The sequence below is a fragment of the Eleutherodactylus coqui genome, chromosome 12 (assembly GCF_035609145.1).
Source record: "Eleutherodactylus coqui strain aEleCoq1 chromosome 12, aEleCoq1.hap1, whole genome shotgun sequence".
In the NCBI taxonomy this organism is placed as follows: domain Eukaryota; kingdom Metazoa; phylum Chordata; class Amphibia; order Anura; family Eleutherodactylidae; genus Eleutherodactylus; species Eleutherodactylus coqui.
Genome location: NC_089848.1, coordinates 95,240,954 through 95,267,165, shown reverse-complemented (window position 1 = coordinate 95,267,165; position 26,212 = coordinate 95,240,954). Strand labels below are relative to the sequence as shown.

General features: G+C 44.2%; 1 protein-coding gene across 2 annotated transcripts; it reads left to right on the top strand.

Annotated features, from left to right (window-relative positions):
• The first annotated feature begins 1,271 nt into the window (after positions 1 to 1,271).
• On the top strand, positions 1,272 to 8,340 carry LOC136586605 (zinc finger protein 737-like). Of its 2 annotated transcripts, none has more exons than XM_066584740.1 (2): positions 1,272 to 1,380; positions 6,162 to 8,340. In XM_066584740.1, exon 2 carries the CDS (start codon positions 6,264 to 6,266, stop codon positions 7,362 to 7,364), a length of 1,101 nt encoding a protein of 366 aa, XP_066440837.1. In that variant the 5' UTR covers positions 1,272 to 1,380; positions 6,162 to 6,263; the 3' UTR covers positions 7,365 to 8,340. The 2 variants fall into 2 exon arrangements, with proteins under 2 accessions (XP_066440837.1, XP_066440838.1); XM_066584741.1 differs by having other exon boundaries at positions 1,273 to 1,433.
• Positions 8,341 to 26,212: the final 17,872 nt, after the last annotated feature.

The window sequence follows — 26,212 nt, the reverse complement described above, 5'->3', positions numbered from 1 at the left end:
GTCAGTGAAAAATATATTAAAATATAGCCCTATATGTCATGGGGGAAAAACACAGCAAAAATAATTATGGTAGCTGAAGGAGGGGGAAAAAAGGGCAGTAAAACCACCACATGGGTAAAATCCCTAAAAATTGTCTGTCCCTTTAAGAACAAAACAGCCTGATCCTTAAAGGGGTTGTCCCGCGGCAGCAAATGGGTCTATACACTTGTGTATGGCCATATTAATGCACTTTGTAATGTACATTGTGCATTAATTATGAGCCATACAGAAGTTATAAAAAGTTTTTCACTTACCTTCTCCGTTGCTGGCGTCCTCGTCTCCATGGTTGCTGTCTAATTTTCGCCGTCTAATGGCCAAATTAGACGCGCTTGCGCAGTCCGGGTCTTCTCATCTTCTCAATGGGGCTCCGTGTAGCTCCGCCCCGTCACGTGCCGATTCCAGCCAATCAGGAGGCTGGAATCGGCAATGGACCGCACAGAAGCCCTGCGGTCCACGGAGGGAGAAGATGCCGGCGGCCATCTTCACCGGGTAAGTAAGAAGTCACCGGAGCGCGGGGATTCAGGTAAGCGCTGTCCGGTGATCTTTTTTAACCCCTACATCGGGGTTGTCTCGCGCCGAACGGGGGGGGGGGGTTGAAAAAAAAAAACCCGTTTCGGCGCGGGACAACCCCTTTAAGGGGTTAAAGAGCTGGCTGATTTAGAGCCCGCCTCATACCCCTCCAGTGTCCTGTGCGCATATTAGCCTCTTACTCCCCACTTCTACACAAGCCAACCTAAACAACCAATCACCAGGAAGCGGGTAACCCAAATAACCAATCACCGGGAACCACGCAACTCAAATACCCAATCAGCGGTAAGCAGGCAACTCAAATAACCAATCAGTGGGAATGAGTAAATCCTAACAACCAATCAGGTTGCGAATAGAAAAGCTGCTGTGAATCTGCACTGAAATCCGCGTCAACAGTGGGAATTGTTGACGCGTTGGTTTTGTGTAAACGATGTGGATCGGGCCCGTTACCCTACCATTACACTATGAACGGCTTTTTTCATCTTCCCCAATGTTACTACACCTGCTTGCTGTGTTACTACACTACTCTATCACTACTGTTACACATTGGGGGTATCAAACACCGTTTTTTGGTCCTATCATGACATTATTATCGTGAGGGTGTCGTGCTATAGGTTCTCCAGCCTCTCCCCTCCCGTGTAAGGACTGTTCCCACCTACACCTCAGTCTCCTCCCACACCGAGCTACGGTGGGCGGAGCACGCGGTGACGTCATGACGCCCCTACGTGCCCTGCCGTCACATCCTGGACCGTTCTGTCTTCTCCGTTGTTTTCCTCTTCATCGCTCCTGAGTGCCGAGGACGCCGGTTACCGGGTGGGTAACCAGAAGGGACACGTGTCACACATCCCGTCCCCAGTGCCGAGACGGTACATCACCCCGGGGCACAGAAGTCGGGAGGGGGTTGGCTGGAGGCCGTGGGGATGTGGCGGCTGCAGAGGGGGGCGGAAACTGCGAGTATTAAAGAGCTGCTCGCTGTAACCTGAGCCGCGGCAATAGTACCCCCCCCCCCCCCCCCTTCCATATGTATGTGCCATCCCCCCTCCTCCGCACCTCACATAGGGATGCACCTCTCATGGGGCTTCCAAAATCTACACCCACCTATAATGACTGCCCCCCTGGGGACCTGCTGCTGCCTGCAAGTACTAATGCCCCCCAGAAGGAAATGCAAACTGGGGTGCCCCCCAAATAGTAATACAGTTCTCCTGCATGGGGATTGGAAAGAGTTAAAGGTCCCGAACAATAAGAACACCCGGGTGTCTTGGCAACCTGGCGCCTTCTGATGGCCTCCCTATTAAAAGGGGGTCCAAGGTTAGAAAAATGCTGCTTTCTTCCAAACACAGTGCCACCCTTATCCGTGGGGTTGGGAGTGGTATTGCAGCTCAGCTCCATGTAAGTGAATGGAGCTGCAATACCAGTCACAACCTACGGACACGGGTGGTGCTGTATTTGGAAGAAAGCAGCCATGTTTTTCTAACCCTGGACAACCCCTTTAATAGGAAGCTTCTTACAATACAGTATAATTATCAGAGTAGTTAAAGGGGTTGTCAACTATTGATGGCCTGTCTTTAGGATAGGCCATCCATGGTAGAGTGACATGTCCATCTGTCTGTGAACTCCAGCCGTTCTCTATGGCAGTGCAGGAAGCAGACAGCTCCGTTCACACTGGAGTGGCCAGGCTTGGTATTACAGGCTAAGTTCTTGTCTGAGCAGTACGCTGGGAACAGAGATGTCTGCCTCCTGCCTGAGTGCACTGGGGGGTGAACAGCTGATTGGTGGTGGTCCTGGGTGGCAGACCCCACTGATCTACTGCTGATGGACAGTTTTTTTTTTTTTAGGATGAGTTGTATTTTTGATTGCTACTATATAACGTACCATAGATTTTTTTATTTTTTTTATTTTTTTTTTTTTTTCAGTACATTTTAAGTGGAGTGTAATGGAAAAAATCCCAAATTCTGCCATCTTTGGGTGCGCCTTGTTTCTACAGTGTAGACACTGCAACAAAAATGACCTGATAACTTTATTCTATGGGTCACCGTAAAGAAAAGAGCTTTGCCAGCAGCACAACCTAATAGCTGTTTCCAGCGAGGCAGCTGTAATGCACGGCCACAGGGGGGCGCAAATCACGGATCCAAATCGATATCAGAAGTAGAGAGTGCGGCAGCATAAGGGGTCTTCATACTCGCGATCGCGATATCGCTGCCTGGTTTTTTTAATGCAAATGTCGATAAGACTTTCTAATGTTAAAATTAGTGCTTTGCGATTTGAGTGTTTTTAACATTAGAAAGTCCGATTGACATTCTCATTAAAAAAAACAAAAAAAGCAGCGAAATCTCGATCGCAACTGTGAAGGGGCCCTGAGGGGTTCAAAAATATCAAAAGATCTACTTCATTCATCCATAATGCCATTCTTCTATGGCTCGGTGCGATTACTACCACACCCAATTTTTTTATTTATTTTTTTCGCTCGACTACTTTTATTTTTTTCCAAAGATATTAAATATTTATTAACCCCTTAAGGACACGGCCTATTTTGGGCTTAAGGACGCAACGATTTTTGGCGGATTTTCTTCTCCATTTTTCAAAAGTCATAATTTTTTTATTTTTCCATCGACGTGGCCGTATGAGGGCTTGTTTTTTGCGTGGCGAACTGTAGTTTTTATCGGCGCCATGTTGGGGTTCATAGACTATATTGTAAAACTTTTATTTTTTTTATGATAACGGGGAGAGAAAACACATCAATTCTGCCCTAGATTTTTTTTTTTTTTTTTTTTTACAGCGTTAATCATGCAGCATAAGTGACACAATCCTTTTTTTCTGCGGGTCGGTACAGTTACAGCAATATCAAAATTCTTATGTTTCTTTTTTTGGGGGGGGGGGGGGGGGTTTACTTTTCTGCAATAAAACCCCTTTTTTTTGGAAATCTTTTTTTTTTTCCTATATCGCTGCATTCAAAGTCCTGTAACTTTTTATTTTTCCATGGACAGAGATCTGCGAGGGCTTATTTTTTGCAAGACGAGCTGTAGTTTTTATTGGTACCATTTTGGGGTACATACGGCTTTTTTGATCACTTTTATTGCGTTTTTAGGGAGGCAAAACGCTAAAAATTAGCATTTTGCCTCAGTTTTTTAGCGTTCTTTTAATGTTTTTTTTTAATGTGTGGAGTCAAAAGCATGTGCAGCTTATTGTACACCTTGTTACGGACGCAACAATACCAAATATATGGGATTAAAACTTTTTTTTACCTTTTTTTTTATGCTAATATGACAAAAAGCACAAAAAAGGTTTTTTTTTTTATATTTTATTTTTTTACACTGTGTCCCATTGGGGGACTTAAGGCACAGCACTGATGATTGCTGTGATAAGGCATGGCAGGACTTCTGTCCTGCCATGCCTTATTGCTTATACAGCGATCACAGGCTATGGCAATACAGGACGCCGGTATCTGGGTTCTTGTTGCCATAGCAACCAGCTGGGCTCTCTGCAATTATATCGCGAGAGCCTGGCAACTTCACAGATCGCGGCAAGGAAGGGGTTAACAGCGGGGGGCGTATCTCCGATGCACCCCTGCTGCTGCAGTGCGAGGCCGGCTATGACTGACAGCCGACTCCCGCTGCGGGATAGCGCAAGATCACTTATGATCTCGTGCTATCCACAGCACGTACGTTTATGCCCTGTTGCGGGAAGTACCCTGCTGCCAGTACGTAAATTTACGTCCTGGAGCCGGAAGGGGTTAAATTACTTTCTGCTGTAACTTTTTTATTTTTCTGTCCTAGTAGTTGTGCAGGGGCTCATTTTTTGTGGGATGTCTTGTAGTTTATATTGGTACAATGTTGGAGTACATGCGACTTTTTGATCTTTTATTACATTTTTTTCTTGGAGACGGGGGGGACCAAGAAAGCGCAATTCTAGAGTTGTTTATTTTTTTTCTGACGACATTCGCCGTTTGGGGTAAATAATGTATTACTTTGATAGATTGGACTTTTATGGATGCAACTGATAACAGCTGATCGCTCAATTCAAGAAAACTTGAAGTGAGTGATCAACGACTCGTGCACGAAAACTGCACAATGTCCCTGCATTTAGACGGGTCTAAATCAGCCTTAACTTTAGTAGTAGGTTTAGGGTAATTGTCTGCTGAAAGGTGAACCTCTGTCCCAGTTTAGCATCTCTGGCAGACTAGCACAGGTTTTCCTTAAGAATTGCCCTCCATTTCCTTAAGAATTGCCTTGCCATCCATTTTTTTGCTGAGCTTGCGCCACACTTGCCATTTCTCATGATGGCCAAAAAGCTCATTTTTAACCCCTTACTGCGGGGCGACCTCTTTTCATATAACGCGGGCGTCAGCTGTTTATTACAGCTGACACCCGCGGGCAATAGCTGCAATCGGCCGTGCGGATATGCATCAAGGTGTGTAAGTAGTAATTTGGTTTTGTTGCATAGCAGCTGTTTGCTCCTGCTTCTTGTTTTTAAAAATTAGTGTTTGCCCCAAAGATTCATGGAAGTGAAGATGGCTGTCAGGAGTTTAAGACGAGTACTATCAGCAGGTTGTCTGCTTCCAGGAACTTTATAGGGTTTTGGGATGCACTTTTCAAAATGTAGATTTCTTATATTTTGTAGGTTCCTACTTTTTAAATAATTTCAGCTTAAATGAAAACTTAGGCCTTTCCATTTGTGACTTTATGAAGATATTGCATGTAGACATAACTCTTAGTGGTATATATGAGCTCTGTACTTCAGGGGGTATTGCACCCAGTTTTCTGGATGGGTCACACTTTTTGGCTCTAATATCAATCTTTACGTTTTTTGTTACTGAAAAATTACGTTTTAATGAAAAATTGCATTAAGGTGGCTGTTTGTATTCAGTGCTCAGTTTCATTTTGACAATATGCTAGGTGTCTCATTGTAGAAAACGTTTGGGTATGAGGGTTCGGTATGATTTTTTTTTTTCCCCCCTGTAATTTTAAGTTTTGTTCGCGTCAAGTGTCCTGACTTCTTCCAGAGATGCAAAATATACCAAAAGCCCCTGGTTGTAAAGGGGTTACATGCTGAGATTTTACTGTTTAATTAATAATTACCACAACAATAATTTCTAACTGTACTTGACTATTTCCAAGGAAGTCTCATACAGATGAATGGAGAACCCTATTTTCGCAGTATTCCCTCGGACTGCGGCTGTAGCTTCATAGTTCACTTCAACTTGTTCTATCTCTCACTGGAGTCTAGATTCTTAAACTAGATTGCAGCAAAGCTTTAGCTGTAATCTAGCCTGAGATAGAGCTTGTACAAACAGACAGCAGGGACAGCTGAAGGTATATGCAGCAATTTAACCCTAGCGAGGGCATATCTCATACCTTTCTTTCTGCTAGTGTGTATGAGATGCATCATTGCAGGTAAAGGTTCAAAAAGATTTTCCATGTAATGTGCTACAAATGTCTGAGCTCTCTTGTTGTGGCTGTAATGGCCAGCTGTCACCCAGCTAGTAATTGATGAATAGAAGAGGACCTACATTTATTATGCTTTTATTAGGGTGCTGCCGCATGCATTACTGTTGCGTTATCTTGGAATCTGATTATTATTTGCTGTCTTTGCCATAGGGATCAGAAATCAAGTGACAAGAAGTCTTCAATTGATTACTGTAAGAAGATCAGAGCTCTTCTGTTACAAGACAAAACCGCCTCCCAAAAGGCCCTGACAAGATGAAGAGAAAAATAACCAGAAGTGGAAAGATAACAGTCAGAACGAGAAGCAAAATGGTCCCATCTCTTCTGCTAGAAAATCAAAAAAGTGCAAAAAAGAAATGCTGCACACAGAGGGGTAAATGTTTGAAATATAGTTCAACTTTGGAAACCCATCTTGGGGACCACAGCAAGGACAAACCCCATAAGTGTCACCTTTGTAACAAGTCCTTCAGTCATAAGTCTGGGTTGACAGTACATAAACGGAAACATTCCCAGGCTTCGGCAAGCAAGCCACAGGATGTGGAAAATATGATTCCTCTGGAGTTGACCAGCAAACCTTCATCCAGAAACTCCACTCCGAAATCAAGCAAAAATACTAAAACGGGCTCTAGAAAGAGCGCATGCAAAAAGAAAAAAGCCAGGAAGGTAAACGGTAAGTCGGCTTCGAAAACCTCGAAGGCCAACTCCAGGGGAACAAATGAACAGGCTGAGCTGGCCAAGCCTCTGAAATGTAACTACTGCGTGAAAAGGTTTAACAGCCAGTCGATCCTGGAAGCCCATCACCGAATCCATACCGGCAAACTACCCTACCCTTGCCTATTTTGCGACAAGAGTTTCTCAAAGGCGTCGCTACTTGCTGCTCATAGCAGCAAGCACAAGGAAAGTAAGCCTTATCAGTGCGACCAGTGCGACAAAAACTTCAACAATGAAGCCCTTTTTTTGACTCACAAGGGGACGCACACTGGCGAGAAACCCAATATGTGCGATGAGTGTAACACCTGGTTCCCCAACCGTAGCAGCCTACTGGTGCATAAGCAAAGCCACCTAAATCCCAAGCCCTTCAAGTGCCAACACTGTGAGAAAAGCTTCAACAGCCAGGCCCTGCTTATCACCCACGAGAGCGTGCATACAGGCAACAAGCCCAACAAATGCACCCAATGCAGCGAGAGCTTCTTCCTAAAAACGCAATTAGTGGCCCACCAGGCGGTGCACGCCTCCAGCAAACCCTTTCCATGCAGCCAGTGTGATAGGAGCTTCAATAAGAAACATACCCTTGTTGCACATATTCGAGTTCACAATCTGTACAATCTGCAGACACTGAAGGGTCATAGACAGTGACTCGGCTCTAGAGACAAGTGACCTTTTCGTCCTACAGAGTACATCGCATACTTCTGCCCTGTCTCCATACACGTGTGTTAGTGGTCATAGGTTCTGCTTGGGGCTACTGTAGCTCTCAGCCGTACTGGAGCAATACCATACAGACCAAATGAAGTCATTTGAACTTTTTTTTTGTGTGTTTTTGGATTTGATTGGATATAAGATGGACATTACAGGATCATCAGTGGAACTGAGCCATATCTGTAGGAGGCAAATCTTTGTCCATAGGAAGTAGCGGTTCTCCTAATTTTTGAGTTAGCAAGATCGGATGAATTATGCTGCATATCCACTCTCTGCCCCCAACTAAGTGACATTTCGACTTTATTAAATATCTATCCGGTTTAGAAAACCCATTTTTAATACCCTAGAATTAGAGAATTCGAAGATAATAGTGGGAGGTTTAGGACCTTTATTAGTTGGAGTATAGAGTGGCTGCTCTTTTTGTGGACCCAGCTATCAATTTATTACAGGAGCAGCGTATTGATTATAGTGAGAACTATGTTTTCCTTAATTTATCCTTTGGTGGCGCGGTAGGGGATCGGTGATCATTTTATTGCTGGGACACCCTTCCATGAATTGTGATTCTGCAAAGCAGAGGACCCTTTGAAGCTTGAAGACCTGAGTAATTTGAAATGGACCGGTTGATAGACTGCGGTTGTTAAAAGTCACCTGGATTGGCACAATGCTGCCTGAAGGAAAGAAAGCTGCTTGACAGTAGACTCCCTCATGCCATTGTCCATTTCAGCCTGCAGCCCTTTAAGGAAAACCAATCCCTAGAGACTGAATTACTTAATATTAGACTAGCTGAGCAGTGCATGACTTCATTACCTGCTAGTTGCAAATAGTTTAGTTTTCTGTAACTTCTCCCTCTGTACATGTGACCTGCATGGTGTTCCTTTAGCTTGCAGTAAAAGTGGTCATAACACTAGAAACATTATATGTTGTGTTTTTTTTTTTTTTTTTTGAAACTAGCATAAAGTTGCACAGTGATAAAGATGTGCGGGTATTTCTAGTGACAAAAAATCCAATCTTGGCATTCATGTGTAATCACTTGCCACCCAAGCCAGTCTTTGCCTATGTGACCAAGCCCAGTTTTACAAAACTGACATGTTTCACTTCATGTGGTAATAACTTTGGAATACTATTACCCTGTTTCCCTGAAAATAAGACATAGCATGATTTTCCAGAATTTTTGAGGATGCAAAATGATTTTTCAGGCTTTTTGAGGATGCTTGAAATATAAGACCTACTCCAAATCTAATCCCTGCTAACAGTTAATTAAAAAAGTCAATTTAAATAGTGTCCAGGCAGCTATACATGTAAAAAAAAAAGTTAAACCTTTTTGAATAAAAATTAATATGACACCTGTCTTATTTTTGGGGTAGCACAGTACTTCAAGTGATTCTGAGATTTTTTTTTTTTTTTTTTTAGTGACACACTTTACTTTATACATAAAAATGAGTAGGAGAACGGACACCACGTAATACTAATAAGTTCAGTGGCGTGCATCTTAACCATTTCCAATCCAATTTTGGATTCGGGGTTTCCTAAAAGGCTTTCTCTTCTGGCTGTTATACAACGGTGCCATCTGCTGGCTAAAGCTAGTGTGTGTGCCAGAGAGAGTCCTACAGCGGAGTGGCTGGCAATAGACGGTAAGAATACCCTATGCAAAAATATAGAGATGCAGCAGCACTCGGCAAATATACACCATAAACAGGTGCGAAGTGTGGACAAAGGATGCAGGCTCCACAGGTCCAAACTCCCAGAACCACACAGTCCGTCTCCAATGGTTAAAGATGAGAGCAGATTAGCCAATAATCCAAAAATATCCCAATTTATTTAATCCATAGACAAGGAAGGGCAGCAACGTTCCAACTCGAAAGAGTCTTTTTCGAGCTTGAAAAAGACTCTTCGGAGTTGAAATGTTGCTGCCCTTCCTTGTCTATGGATTAAATAAATTGGGATATTTTTGGATTATTGGCTGTGCTGCTCTCATCTTTAACCATTGGGGTAAGAATACCCTCTCGGGACGCCTTCTGACATTGGAGCTGTACAAGCTTCAATCAGAATGTAGGAAGACATCAGACAGTGGATTAGAAAGGGTTAAAAAGGGTCTAGCAACAATTAAAAAGGAGAAACAGGAGACTACATATGCAGATGGAGGACACCAAAATCTAGGAAAATATGTATGCAAGAAACCTTTTATAAGGTAAAAAAATATGTAAGCAAAGGAAGAGGAGTTAAAAACATTAAAAATGCACTAAACCATCTCTGTACCCTGGATGTGGGAACCAGATAGATTGCAGGTACCAAATAAAGTATAAAAAGGAGGGTGTACACATATTATTAGATATGACGAAGCTCATCTGAGAAGGTCCATTGAAATCAGTGGAGGCTCGTTACAGTGTTTTTACCGGGCGTTTCAAAGGGGGAAAAAAATACGCCTGTGTGGGAGTGGCCAAAGAAGTCATGTCTCTAATATGCGTATACCACCCTTTTTCTACCTTTATTTAAAGCTGTCCTTACAGAGATGGCTAAGGACTGCCTGGGTGTTTTAGTCTATGGGAAGTCCTGAAGTGGTTGAAGGCTTGGGACACCTTTTGGGGGAAGTAAAATTATTTCCATTTTAATGCGTGTATTTAGATTGACAATTATCTTTGCTATCGAGTTTAATTAAATGTTGCACTGTTTCTCGTCTTCAGCTTCTACATATCGCTGTATGTAGAACCTGCAGTTTAAGGATGGCTTTACGCAACTGACAGGAATGGGTGATGTCAACAATAATAAAACACAACTTTTATTTTATACAATTAAAATAATAGGCGGAGTTTATCCTATCCTATAACCCTAGAAATACAGCTGATCTACTCATTAGTTCAGGTATGCAAACACGGCCAAGCACTATCCCAGCAGCAAGCTGAATCCAATTATAGTATCGTACATATCAAAAGGCACATGCAAATTATACAAAATTACGATAGCGCTCCAGAAATTGTGGATTTTAATTGTTGGAGTTCACTCCGTGGTCAACCACACCACCAAGGATAAAAATATTGGGTATAACTTACTCGGTGTATAGCGGAGATCTCTGATTGAGACTCCCCACTAACACCCCATATCCAGATATGCCTGTTGAATAATGCATCGGAGGTCCCTTTAAATCCCGCTGGGCTAGACAGCAGGAGAGCGCAGCATGTCCTCTGTCTCTCAGTAAAGAGAGCCGCTGTGAAGTAGGTATGTAGAAAATAGGATCCGCGCTCACAGGAACATAAACTTCTCGGTCAGCCGTAGATAACCTGAACCAGTTTTATTTGCACAACGCGTTTCGTCCAGTAGGGACTTTCTCAAGTACATAATACACGCTCTAAAATACATCTATCACATGCAAGCATGGAACATCTTACCAATGTTATTAATGGATGGTCTGACGATCCCAAGGATACTTTGAAAAGATCCATGAATAAATGGCTTTCCAGCAACCTCAACTGATAACTGGGGCTGAATATCGATTTCTGCTCCCTCCGGTTAGTGGCTCTGTCCTATAGAATTTATAAATTGCAATCTAACTTGCCGGAACTGCAAACCTGAAGACCAGAATTCAATCTATGATCATGAGGTCAAGTGTCGTAAAGATGTCAATCCTGAGTAAGGGCTTATTTACATGAGCGCATATTGGATTTTTATGGCCGGCCGATATACACTTCCATCTAAGCAGTCGTCGTCCCCCCCCCCCCCCCCTTCTGATAAGGGGGTTAATTTAGTGCTTATGGATTGCCCTCAGTACCGGCAAATGCGTGAGACCTTACCATATACGAGGGGGAAAGTTATGAGATACTTGCCTCCAATCCGACACTGGGCCTCTTATCAAAAGCAAAGGAGGAGAAATTGATTGATTCAGCAGAATTTGAGTTTCTTTATACTGCGTATCCAATCAGGACATTTTACAGTCTACCTAAAATTCACAAGGGAACGTACTCTTTTATGGACGCCCCATTGTATAAGAGATTGGTAGTTTATCTCATAATGCGGGTATTTATATAGAGAAAGCCTAGCCCCATTTGTCATCTTACTTCCCTCATATATCAAGAATACTAGTGATCTATTGAAATGTGTTGAGGGGTTACAATTAGAGATGAGCGAACACGTTCGGCTCCGCCCCTTTTTCGCCCGAACACCGAACTTTGCGAACACTTCAGTGTTCGGGCGAAAAAGTTCGGGGGCCGCCGTGGCAGCGCGGGGGGGTGCGGCGGGGAGTGGGGGGGAGAGGGAGAGAGAGAGGGCTCCCCCCTGTTCCCCGCTACTGCCGCCCGCGCCGCCGCGCATCTCCCCGCCCCCCGGCGGCACCCGGACACTTACGCGCGAACACTGCAGTGTTCGGCAAAGCCGGTGTCCGGGTGCGGATGTGTCCGTAACGGACACGTTCGCTCATCCCTAGTTACAATTAATTCATCTGCTTTCCCAACCTCAATAGATGTGGAGGCATCGTATTCTTCTATCCTTCACAGACATGTTTTGCAGGCAGTAGCACATTTCCTTGAGGCTCAGGGTTCCCAGTTCTGAGCCCATAGTCATTTTGTGCTAGAGTTACTAAGGTACATAGTTATAACGGTTTCCTTTTTAATAGACTCATATTCTACCACCAGCTTGGGCACGGTGATAGGGAACTCTTGTGCCCTATCATATGCTAATTTGCTCCTGGGCTGGTGGGAGGAAACAGTGGTCTTTGACTCCGCTAATGCGGGCACAGAATATATTGAACTATGGGCCAGATTTTATGACAATATCCTTATAATCTGGAATGGCAGCGAGGACACATTCTTGACGTGCACAATCACTCAATTGTAATACCATTGGTCTCAGATTTAATAGTGAGTTCAATCCAAATCGTTTGCAGTTTCTGGATGTTTACATTATGAAATCAGAAAACAGGAATTGTACACTACTATTCATTTAAAAACTACAGCAATTAATTATTTGCTTTACTGGGAAAATAACCCCCCAGCCACTCTTAAAAGGCAGGCTTTTGCTTTCGCTTCAAGGACCTGCATAGTGTTGTCCATTAGCAAGGGCTGCCTACAGGAACGCCAGTATCCAAGAACGGTCTTTGCAGTTTCACGGATAGCGTCTCTTGTGACATTCCAAGCTGCCTCTGGTTCATCTGGGAGATTGCCCAGAACGTGGAACCAGTTTTCGATTGCAATATTGTATTGACATTCAAGTGCTGGATTTGACCTCAGGGCGTCAACGTTTAATGAAGGTTGTGATCTGGTCATATGGGGCGGAGGAAGTGGAACTGCTATTTCGGCAACAAGCAAACGGTGGTCTGTGTTTGCTGGAACTGCTGCCCCACGGTATACTCGACACGATTTGACAGAATTGCGATGACGAATGAGTATATGGTCAAGTTCCTTTTTTGTACGTTCATCGTTGGATATCCTGTTAAACCTATGAATGCTATATCTCTGGAACCAGTACCCTGCCGCTGTGAGGCCCATTGAGGCACAGAATGACAGTGTCCGTATCAATGGTTCAACCTCTGCTAGTTTTAAGACCTCGTCTGGTGTTCAACAAGGTTGTGTCTTGGCTCCTGCACTCTTCTGCAGGGCCATGGACTGGATTCTTCGGCGTATTCTCCAACATAATGGGGTCACTCTTCCGGAGTACCACTTTACCGACCTGGACTACGCAGATGATGTTGCACTTTTGGATGTCACATCTAATAATCTGAGACATTCATTGGAACAGTTCGATTTTGAGGCGTCCTGTCTTGGGCTTCACATCTCCTGGCAAAAAAACCAAGCTGCAGAATATGGGCGCAATCCCTCCAGACTTAGACGTCAACGACCAGAGAGTTGACTCTGTCACTGAGTTTGTGTACCTCGGAAGCGTTCAGCACACAGATGGGAGGGCGCTTCCGGACATCCTGTGGAGAATAGCACTGGCAGCCTCAGCGATGAAGTCCCTGGATAAACTCTGGCTGAGGCAGAACATAACACTCAGGACTAAGATTCGATTCTAGCAGACCTGCATTATGCCAATATTATTGTACGGCTCAGAGACTTGGACCTTGCTGTTGCAAACCACTGAACGTCTGGAGTCCTTTCACATGCGATGCCAACGCTAGATTCTCAGTGTCCGTTGGTTTTACTTCATCAGAAGCAGCGAGATACCGGCTTGCACGGGGCTTGAGTCAATCACAAAGACAATAACAAGGAGATGACTTGCACTTTTTGGTCATGTTGCATGCTTGTCAGAAGCTGTTCGGGCCCACAGTGCTCTAACCGCAGCAATTGCTATGAAAATTGAGAGACGGCCTCCTGCCGGATGGCGGAGGCCCCCTGGTCGTCCACGGACTCGTGGGTGCAACAGATAGGCAACAGTACCTCCTCCTACATCAACACCGAATGGAACAATACTCTCGGTCGTGGTCATTCTAGATCAGCGCTACGGACCCTCGTCGTCCAAGCGAGATAACTGACACTTTTAAAAGGGGAATCCCTTAGGAGCAATATTTGAGGCTGAGAAGAGTATGTTCTGACAGCAGAGAATTCCAACACAAAGCTATAACTATACATAAGAGATTTTTGAAACATGGATATTCAGACCGTATTCTGAGACAGGCTGACCAATGAGCATTGAGAAGGGATCAACGAGGATTATTACAGTCCAGGAAACGTAATTGGGAAAGTGAAACCATTCGATTGATCGCTTTGTATGATGGGCCAAAACAGAGTGAGGGATGTTATTCAATGTTACTGGGATATCCTCAATCTGGACTCTTGACTTTTAAAAATGGTAATTGGCACTTCAGCTGTAAGTGCCTACAGAAGGAGCAGATCCCCAAGGGACAGATTAGTCCAGACTAATTTTATAAATGAAGGGGGGGTGTATGGCCTGCCTATTAAGTGAGGATGCGTGCATCTTCTCTCTTTCTACATAGGGCCTAAGAGCTAGTTCATGGGACAGAAAGGCATCCAAGGCAACAGAAACAGGAAAACTCCTTCATACCTCCTCTCTGGCCCAGCAGAGTATCCATTGCTTCCTCTGCAGCTTTCAACCGGCAGAAGCACAGCAGGCACTGGCCAACATGGTGGCTACAGCAGCATACCCACCAGAATAGAAACTCCCAACATGGGCTTCCAAAGCTTTCCCCGACCAGGCGCCATTGGGGATCGCGGGTCCGCCATTGCAGACAGAGAGGAGAGTCTATTTCCAGTTGCTACAGCTACAGACATTGTAGTCAGCAGTGGCTGAGGAGATCGGAAGTGAGACACCTATGGCTACATGTGGCACAGCAACGTGGGAATGGCGGAATGCATATGGGTACATAATCACCCTGTCATCTCCTGGACAATGACACTGAATTAAAGGTGCATAGCTTCTCTTCCTCCCCCTCAGCTCATAATACAATTCCTGGGCACGTCTCCCTTATCTCTTCTCACAAACAGAGATCGTCTATCTCATATGATACATACCGAGCTTCCTCGAAAATAAGACCTACCCCCTACCTGGAGGGTGTGTATGTGGTTGAAAGATAAGCCCTACCCCCAAAATAAGCCCTAGGTACACTACATGAAAAAAAGCAATACTTACCTTGCAAGCGCCGTCCGGGTCCCCCACCTGTTCTCCACAGTTTCGGCAGGCTTCCTTGCAGTTCTCGGCACCGACAGGACATTGCTGGCTGGTAACGGGGTTTGAAAACCCCGCCTCCAGCAAGCAATTGCTCTGATTGGTTCATCGAGCGCTGCAGTGATTGGCTGAGCCTACCAAATGCAGTTTTTGGTGGACTCTCTCTTGATGATGTGGAAAACGGGGAGAGGAGAAACAATATACGGATACTTGGTATACCCAAAGAGGTGGAACAACAAACTTGGAGGAAACTCTCTCTTAGTTTTAACTCCATTTTAGGAGTCCCACAGGACTCCTCGGTTAAACTTGACAACACTCATCCTCCCCTTGGCCCTAGGGCTGTTGATCCAGATCATCCCCAAGATATGATCTGCAGGATCCACCATTATCAAATAAAGGAGATATAAAGAAAAAAGCATGGGAATGCCAGCCAATATACCACAAGGGCAAACGTATACAGTTGCTCCCTGACATATCTCGCTTCACTCTACTAAGAAGAAAGTACCTTTGACCCCTCTTGAACTCTCTACGCAACACAATTATTCCTATATCTAGGGTTTCCCTTTTCCCCTACAAGTCCACCATGAATGTTGCTTATTCGTTTTTAGGAATCCTAGAGACCTCTAGTCTTTCATCTCATGTCTAGGCCTTCCTACAATGATACAAGACTGGCCTCTCCCCACAGTCCCACTGGAGGAGGTACCCCAAAGCGCCAGAGAATAGATGATAATCTTTCTGCCCATTTGTACTTCAGCATTATCTTGTTAAAACATATTGCCTTGCAATATGTAGCAATACCTTATTACTAGCATCCTGAAGTAGAGGGAGAATTCTTCATTTGAAAGGCTGTTACACATAAAGGATTTTGCGTCCTTTGTTTTTGGACGCACATTTAACGTTTTAGTTCCCGACTCTTCTTCTCTATCTGCCCTTCTTCATTTTGTATTTTCTAATTTTTGATTGCTAGGTGATTCTCACCCCTTACTGCAGCTGCAGTAACTCCTTCCATTTTCTTCACTTTCTATATATTTGTTTTTTTGCTTTGTTTATCCTCCTCTCCCTTTTTCCTACCCCCCACCGTGCTTGTATGGCATCCCTCAAACTCAGTTTAGTTAACATACACAGTCTTAATATGCCCCAGAAATCTTGTATCATTTGCATAAATGGAGCATTTGGGTGCTCCTGTTTCAGGAGACACATTTTAAAATGTGTTCCAAATATACCTGATCGCTATTTTACACATTGGTTCCACAGCAACAACCCCGACTCCCATTCCGGTGGGGCATCTATTGCTATACATAAATCCCTAGTCCATTACCTAATTGAGGAATGCTGGGATCTCCAGGGCTGTTACTGCCCTAGTTAAACTATCCATTGGATTAATCAAGCTTACTATTGCTAATTGGTATGCCCCAAATCAACATCAGGTTGCAGCCTGCCACTCTTTCCCTGATATGTTGACTGAGTTCGCCGAAGGGACACTGTTTGTCAGAGGGGACTTTAACCCCACCCTAAACCCCAGTGTTGACTCCTCCACAGGCCAAAGCAATGTTCCAAGTAAACAATTACGATCAGTTAAATGCAAGTTGCACACTCTCCAATTAGTGGATATATGGCATGTTCTGAACCCACAAGATAAAGACTTTACTTTCTATTCACACCAGCATAATTCATATAGCCACATAACTACTTTCTGCTAGGCCTCCACTCATTTTCTTGGCACTCCCTCTGCCTCTATTGGAGATATAGTGTGGTCAGACCACACCCCGGTATTCTTGAACCTCTCCCTGTCAGACCACATAGACAGTGGACATGGCGGTTGAATAACAATCTCCTAAGAGACCCCGTTTGTGTAGCCGAAATAAAGAAACATATTGACCTTTTTGTGATAACTCATGTATTCAATAGCACGTCTGTACCCAATCAGTCGGAGGTGCTGAATTGTCCTCAGGCATTCTAATTAAACATGGCAGGCAACCTAAGAAGGGAGGAGCTCTTCAAATATGTAATCTTCTCAAGAAAAATCCATCTACTAGAAACTTCACATAAGCAGACCCTTTCTCCATCCACATTAGTGAATTTAGTCAGAGGCAGGAAAGATCTTAAAACGAAGCTAGATCTTTGGGGCCAGTTTGCAGAGATGAGTCCACCTGCCCTTTTGGAACGCATATTCGAGTACATTGCTAAAACGGCCCTACCGACACTAGACAATGATTCTAGGGAGATTTTGGAGATGGATATCATGAAGGGGGAGATAGAGGAGACAATTAGATCATTCCATCAAGAGAAAGTCCAGATAGCTTTACACCTACTTTCTATAAATTATTTAGGGAGCAACTAGCCCCTTTTTTAGCTAAGGTCTTTTCTGTAGTCTCTCCAGAGTCCCCCTTTATGCAACAACCATTAGAGGCGCTCATCAGTGTCCTGCCTACTACAGACAACAGTCTATACCAATTACAAACCCATATCACTTTGATAAATGTAGACATATAGCTTTTTTCTAACACTGGCTAACAGATTCCCCCACCTCCCCTCCATTATACACTTGGCTCAAGTAGGCTTTATTTAAGGAGGCCAGAGTCAACATTTTTAAAACTCTGTTAATAACATCTAGGGCACTGAATGAGTCTACACCACTGTGTTTTCTATACATGGACATAGAAAAATCCTTTGACAGGGTCCACTGGGTTTCCTAGCTGAAACTCTCAAACAAGATGGCCTAGGCCGAATGTTTCTGGCCAGGGTCCTTGCCCTTTACTGATGTTTAATAGTTCGAATTGGGGTGAATGAAATGCTGTCCTCCCCCACATCCATTCGCAATGGCATTAGACAGACTTGTCCCCTCTCGCCTCTATGTATTGGTGATGGAACACCTTGCAGTGGCAATTGGGAGCAATTCCATTATACAAGGCCTACAAATAAGGTAAAATCACTATATGACAGCCCTGTGCATGACGATCTTCTACTTTACATTTCTCAGCCCCTTTCATCACTTCCGTCTCTGATACAGGAGTTTGAGAAATATGGACACTTATCTAATTTTGAATCCTCTCGAGTTCTGAATTCTATTTTAATAGTTATTCCCCCATGGACACAAATAAGTGATCCTTATATTCCATCTGAATAAGTTTATTGAAAATCCATTGTCCCTATTTGAAGGAGGACTAGTAAACGGGTGAGCTACCACTGTAATGGACCTATGTTTGGTGAGCAGGGGCACTCTGGTTCAAAGGCAGCATAGGCACTCTGGCTGTATATATCATTGCAAGTATTTTATACGCCATTTTACAGCATTGACAGTTTGGTTGTACATTTTCTGCAAGATCTCTGGATACTATCTTCTTTACATAGTCCCCTGAGGAGCCTCCTTACCAGGGCGAAACGCGGTGGATACGGAGGGACCTACCCGTGCTATATGGGACTAAGAGATCTAGCAACAGGGTCTCTATAGTAGGGTGATTGCGGGGCCGCTCTTCTAGGGGAGATTACCCTGTCTTATAAATTTTTATAGGGCATAAAAGCTAATAGGGTCAAGCAAGGATAGATATTCGTAGTCCCAATTGTCCGTTACAGATACTGGAAATCCCTTTGTTCATGGATCTTTTAGTAGCATGAAGATTCATGGGATCATCAGACCGCCCATGAGAACAACATTGCTAAGATGTTCCATGCTGGTATATGAGTTTTGATGTGCAATACTGAGATACAATTGTATTTTGTTTGGTACTGGAATAATGCTTTGATATGTTTGCACTAACAGGTATATCACCTGTGTCTAGGGTTATGAGATGATAAATTCCACCTATTATTTTAATTGTAGAAAAAAAAAACTTGACATTACCTATTCCTGTCAGTTGTTCATGCTTGGTGGTTTGGGATTGCAGAGAAAACCATTGTCTGAGCTCCCTTACGCTAATTTGTGGCTTTGCACAGGCCAACTATTGGCTGAAGACCAGCTCAAACAAGTGACTTTGACCGGTGGTTGTCCCTTGTAAACTTGGGCCTCGACGGGGTTCTGCACAAGAAATCGCTCAGCAGTGATTTCGTTTCAGCTGACTGATATGAAGCAACTAATGAGCAGCTTCTTGTTCAGTGTGAACAGGCAGTCAATCGCTCATTGTTGATCGACTGCCTCTTCACAGTGAATGGAGGCGGCTGAAAGACATCTCCGCACGCTTTGCCTCCATTCACTGAATGACTATCACTGTTGTGTGAAAGCACAGGAGGAACAGTCATCTCATGTAAAGCTACCCTTAGGTCTCGTTCACACAGGCGTATGCAGATTTCGGTTACGTAACTATGCTGCATATTTACACTACTGAAGATTGTAATCGCCTGCGTATTTCAGCCGTTCCTGTTGGGTTTTTATGCGCACAAATATCTTGAGTATTTACGCACTCAAAAAAATATACAGCAGGGCCCATTGATTTGTTGTGCAAATACGGAGTTAATTAGCAGGTTTTCTGCATATTTGCACTGGCGCATTCACCTTAATGACCTATTGAAATGCGTAATAGGGCATTTCACACAACCATAAAAATTCACACGTGTGAACAAACCAATTGAAATTAATGGGTTCTATTCACTGCGCATCACGCTCATAACATGCTGTGCAAATATGCTTGTGAACAAGCCCTTACGACCCGTTTACACCAAATGATTTGTCGTTTGAACGAGCGAATGATGTCGGAGTTTGATTATTGGCTCGGGCAACCTGTTTACACAAGCAGATACATTGTTGGCTCGTTCAAATGAGAAATCATTCCATTATTCACATTCGCTGTAGAAGTGACTGAGACTGAGCGATCCTTATTTAAACCAAACGATTAGTGAACGAGCCAACGATGATTTTTATGCCTGCGGAAAATGAACGACAAACGAAAAGAGAACGATTTATTGTTTGTCCTTCGATCCTTGGCTGCATTTACACTGATTGTTCATTTTTACTCGTTAGTATAAATTTTTGAATGATAATCGTCCTGTATAAAATTTAGTTTCAATAGGAAATCCATCAGCGATGTCGAACTGACTTTGTTTGGAGACATTCACTGAAAAAGCCAAAAAATGCAATACCTGAAAGGCCGCAGAGCTGGCACATTCGCTACATGCGCAATCGCCGTATACCCCAAAAGAATGCAGTCAGCCAGACTATGATGCAGAGGAGCAAATTGTTCAATGCAGACTTAGGCTGTATTCAGACGAACATATATCGGCTCGGTTTTCACGCCGAGCCAATATACGTTGTCCTCGTGTGCAGGGGGGGAGGGGGATGGAAGAGCCAGGAGCAGGAACTGAGCTCCCGCCCCCTCTCTGCCTCCTCTCCGCCCCTCTGCACTATTTGCAATGGGAAGAGGCGAGATGGGGCAGGGCTAATTCTAGGAACTTAGCCCCTCCTGTGCCCCGCCTCCTTTTATTGCAAACAGTGCAGAGGGGTGGAGAGGAGGCAGAGAGGGGGCGGGAGCTCAGTTCCTGCTTCTGGTTCTTCCATCCTCCTCCCCCCCCCCCCCTGCAGATGAGGACGACGTATATCGGCTCGGCGTGAAATCCAAGCCGATATACGTTCGTGTGAATGCAGCCTTATGTGCAGTCACCCACTCAACCCAGTCCAGATTGGGGAGGAGCGACTGCAAATGTCCATAGTCTGCACATGTAAATGATACCAAAGTAGCCAGCCAAAGATGGGTGTGCCCCACCCTACAGGATAGCAACTCTCACTGATATAGTAGTGGGTCGCCCTGTATCTCCAAAGTGGGCCACACTGGCTGAAAAATGTGCATATGCCCTTAACTTCTCTCCTGCATGTTCTTACCAGCTAATTTTATAACTGCAACAGTGTTTTTGTTGTGGTCGTAAATTAGCAGATAAGTAGGTGCAGGGAAGGAGATGAGGGCTGAAAACAAAATAACCCCAGCTTCATTGACGGATCACCTATTGAGACCAAATATTTTGCAAGAATCTTTGGAATATTTCGTCATGCAGAAGAATTAGCATGTCTAACAGATTTTAAATGGTTGTTAATTTTACCAGCAGTTACACTTCAAAATTCACCTCTGAATATTTTGGTACATGTCAAGGCATCCAAAGGCCCTTTTTCACACAAGCATCATTTCTCGGCAAAGTTAGCTGCGCAAAAAATTGCAAGTATCTCAGCCAAAAATCTGATGGACAAAGAATAGCCATGACCGAGTCGCGGCTGCTATTCACATGGCTGCCTGCAGGGAAAACCTGCTGCAGCCCCGAAATCCCTCGGTCGGCAGAACTACTTTAATGACTTTTAAATGCCTCAACTAGAGGTACCTGTCAGTGTTTTTTTTTTTTTTTTTGCAGGGCTAACTTTGCCGCGAAATGACGCTTGTGTAAAAGAGGCCTTAGGCTGCACTTTTTATGTACAGTGATATGTAGATGCTGCAGAAAAACGTGCAAAATGTTTAATTAAATCTTACTGCAAAAATGATGCAACTGAAAAAGAAATATGTGACCCCTTCCCCCCCCCCCCCCCCCCCCAAATTAATTAAATGGAACGACTAGGGTCATGCAACATCCCAGAGTAAATGTTTCCCTCTGTTCTCTGAATGCAAGTTTCCAAGCTGTTCTGTACACTTTAGATCTTTAAAGGGAACCTGTCACCAGGTGAGCCTGGACAGGTATGTACGCTGTGCCCGTGTATATTTTATTCTTATTGCAGTGTTTCAGAACAAACATACTTTGAAATTTGATTCCAAGCGGCACTCCGAGTCACGGGGACAGGACTGCGTCGGTCTCTCCCCACCCGCATCATCTAGAAAGGCAGCTCTCTCTGAATACACAAGCAGACTTGGAGCAGAGCCCATGGCTCAGAGGGCCGTTTGCAGTCGAACCTCAAAGTACATTTATTCGTCATGTGACGCTGTTGGCATGTCATATGATGCTGCCGGTGCATCATGAGCTGTACTGCGAATGCGCGCCAACATGGGATGCGGGACATCAGGCAGCGGATCCAGAGGTGAGTATGGGGTCTCTGGGGGGCACCGTGATTGACTCTGCTGCGAAATTCCACTTGCCGAGCCCATCACGGCGGTGGGCACTAGGCCTTAGGGGCATTACTGACATTTTTAGCATTCTAAATAAGACTGTATATAAGGTTCAAGCGAATGAACGTATGTACAGTAAGCGGATAGATGCAAGGAGCTGTTGCGGGGAATGTTACCAGGCTTACGCTGCCATTTCTCGGGATGAGTAGTGACAGACTGATAGCAGCAGTATCTGTTCATGAATATGCAGTAGTTTGTTAGACTCTGTTTATTCACTGCAGTGCAAAGCCAGCGCTGTGAGGCTTACGTCCATAGTGTTTATGAGCTGCAGGCTCCCGAATCCTCTAGCTGCTGATTGACTTCTTTCTCCCTATACACATTGTCAGGGCAAGGTGCAGACATTGTTGTCAGAAACCAGAAACACATTATTGTGCTGCAGATAAGTCCGACCGCTGCTTCATGCTGTTTGCACAAGATGAGGACTCAACCAGCCATGTAATTCAGCCGGAAATGGGACTCGTCACTCTAGACGACCTTCTGCCATGTGTCCAAGGTCAACTGATGTCCTTTCTGGACCCATGCGAGGTGTTGTTGGCGATGACAAGGAGTCAGGCGCACCCTTGTTAGTTGACGGTCATTGAACCCCAGTTGATGCAAGGTACACTGCTGGGTCAGTTTGTCCACTATAGTATGACAGACATGCCACCCGACGCTGGCCTTTGGGATTGCCTGCACATTGCCTGCACAGGGCCACGATATCAAGAGTATACCACTCTTAGTACACTCTTGATATCGTGGTTCGGTAACAGCTAACAAATGCAACTATTTCAAAAATATTGGCACCACACCTTCGGGCACCAACAATCTGCCAGAGGTCAGTCACGCAATCTTTACCTATGACTGCCAAATGTTGCCTTCGGCTGCACAAAGCAGAGATCAGCATCATCTGAGATCAGATTGTGACGCGGCCATCATATGGTACCGTGATACTGATCACAAGATGTCACATGACAGCTGTTCCTAATTCAATGGTGGTACAGTGTATATTGCATCATCATGGACATGACCCTAAAATGTGATCCAGAGCAAGATCCTCTTTCTAGTGTCTCTGCACTGCAGCGCTTAGATTGTGCCTATGCCTTTAATAAGCATAATAAAAAGGGTTGTCCTGATGCAGCAGCCCTTTTATTTATTGCTTCTACTTCTCCTATCTCCCTATGCATCCTCCTGTGACAACTACTACTTCCATTAACCACTGTCACAGCCCTATCTCAAAATGTGATTGTTCCCAGCAAGAGAAACCACGTAATCTTGTAGATATGATACCTTTTAAAGCCTAACAAAAATACATGATGTTATAGCGAGCTTGTGAACCTCCCAGAGTTCTTCTTCAGGCTTAAATGGAATAGATCCAAAGAGGCGTGCATATTTATACACACTTATGACAAGGGACAGACATGGATGTGATTGGTTTGCACTTAAAAGGAATACTGCAACAGAAACAGAGACCTCTTTAACTAGACACTGATAAGGGAGTGAGAGTTTTATGGTCCCTGAATTACTGTTGGGGGGATCACCAGGCCAGCAGTCTTATCTGTGCTATAGATGTCTCATACTTCCCGCTCACGCATAAATCCTCGTGAATAATTTAGCCCCCTATTGAACCTGGCAAAAGTTGTTATAAATTTATATTCCTCAATTCTTCTAGGGCTTTGTGACTTGAAACCACCCTTAAATATCATAACTCTCATACCTCCTATGTCATGTCCATGACTAGAAAAATGCTCGGCCACAGGTAATTCTGTCTTCGGTTTAATCGGGTGGCGATGAGATCTCATGCTGGCTCTCAGTTTTTGTCTTGTTTCCCCCGATATAAAGCCCCCCAACAGGACATTTACTGCACAGGATCAGATACACAACATGAGACGTGAAACATGTGAATGTCCCTGGGATCTTATAGTCCTGCTGTGTTTTGGGGATTTGTATCCTGTCCGCAGTTAGTATATGTGAGCAGGTCTTGCAGCTCCTTACATTAGAGATGCGTTCCTTTTTATGTGTCAGAGGGCAATGCTGATTATAAGGTTCTTCAAATTTGGAGGTTGCCTGTAACACAGAAGCGGAGGGTCTGGGAATATGGTTTTCAGATGGTCATCCTTGTGTAGGGTATGGGGGAGTTTCTTTGCAGTTTTCATTAGTATCTCTAGTTGTGGATTGTAGGTCACTACTAGAGGCACACGATTGATTGTTTCTAGAGATGATCGAGCATTGTCCTTAGCGAGTATCTGCCCGCTTGGAAGAAAAGGTTCGGCTGCCGGCGCAGGTGAGAGGTGAGTTGCGGCAGCCGAACTTTTTCTTCCGAGCAGGCAGGTACTTGCTAAAGAGTAATTGCCCTTAGCGAGTATGCTCGCTCATCTTTAATTGTTTCTCTTCTTCTCTGTGTATCAGAGTAGTTAAAGGGGTTGTCCCGCGCCGAAACGGGTTTTTTTTTTTTTTAAACCCCCCCCCCGTTCGGCGCGAGACAACCCCGATGCAGGGGTTAAAAAAACCACCCGCACAGCGCTTACCTGAATCCCGGCGGTCCGGCGTCTTCATACTCACCTGCTGAAGATGGCCGCCGGGATCCTCTGTCTTCATGGACCGCAGGGCTTCTGTGCGGTCCATTGCCGATTCCAGCCTCCTGATTGGCTGGAATCGGCACGTGACGGGGCGGAGCTACACGGAGCTACACGGAGCCCCATTCAGAAAAGAAGAAGACCCGGACTGCGCAAGCGCGGCTAATTTGGCCATCGGAGGGCGAAAATTAGTCGGCACCATGGAGACGAGGACGCCAGCAACGGAGCAGGTAAGTATAAAACTTTTTATAACTTCTGTATGGCTCATAATTAATGCACAATGTACATTACAAAGTGCATTAATATGGCCATACAGAAGTGTATAGACCCACTTGCTGCCTCGGGACAACCCCTTTAATTCCTGGGTAACATCTCACAACTGATGGTACTACTACCATGTCACTAATACTATAAGTACTCATGTGGTGCTGTACCTTTTTTTTTCTTTTTTTTTTAGTCTTGCTGACATCTAGTGGCCATTATAAAAACTACAATAGTTTGTTTATATTTTTGAGTTATTTCTAAATGGGTGTTCACGCAAAGGAGTGCTTTAGGCATGTTCTTGCTTTCCGAATTCAAAAAGGATTGAGTTATGAGCTGCTCACAAAATTGACTGTCCACACAGAACTTGTGTAATCAAGACAATTCCTACTTGATTTTGAGAACAGCCAGTAATCTAATAGGTTTTTAGACAAGGACATTGCTAAGATGCACCTTGTTTATAAATATGTGTAGATTATTACAATTCATTTGTTATCATTGGTCCTTAAAACTCAGTATGTGCAGTGACGTTGGACTGAAGACAGAACTTTCCTTCAGGTCATTGTTTGGTTGATCTATAAGCTCTCCAGAGTTAACTCTTCTCTGGCCATATTTGTATGTTAGCTATTTCTAGGATCATTAGTCAGTACAAATACATTTCTAAGTTTATACACTGGAAGTGTTTAGTAATAATTAATCAGTTAAGCCTACAGGTGGATACCGACGATCTCGTGACTGTGGAGGCTTGCCGCGGCCCCCCATGACAGCTCCAGGTTGTTAGCTACCTCCAGTAGCCAACAGCATGCAGCTGTCCCATCCACTGCCCATGTGGCTTTAATCCCCAGAGAGCGAGCATGTTTTTATGGCCCTGGGGATTAAAGCCCACTAAAACAGGATGTAAATAATTTATGGGGTGGTCACAAAGGGGTTAAAAAATTTGTAGGAATGCCAAATCAGCAGCAAAAAGTGTCAGGCAACACTTTAGAAGTCCCTTTAGAGGAATTCAGGTTAATTATCTGCAACAACCAAGAGGCATCTCTAGAGCCCACAAATCTTTACAAATCTGCAGTTTGTAATACCTTATAATAGTCTGGAATTTTTATCCACCGCTTATCCAGCTCTAAGTGTACCGGAGTATTGGAAGTTTACGGTATAATGGTTTTCCAGTTGTTTGCCCTACAATAACATCTGTAATATAATTTTCCAGCTCTTATCTGTTCAGATTTTGTGCTGGGTGGCTTAAAGGGGTATTCCAGGACTTTGTTACCTTTCTCTATTGATGACTGACAGGTCAATA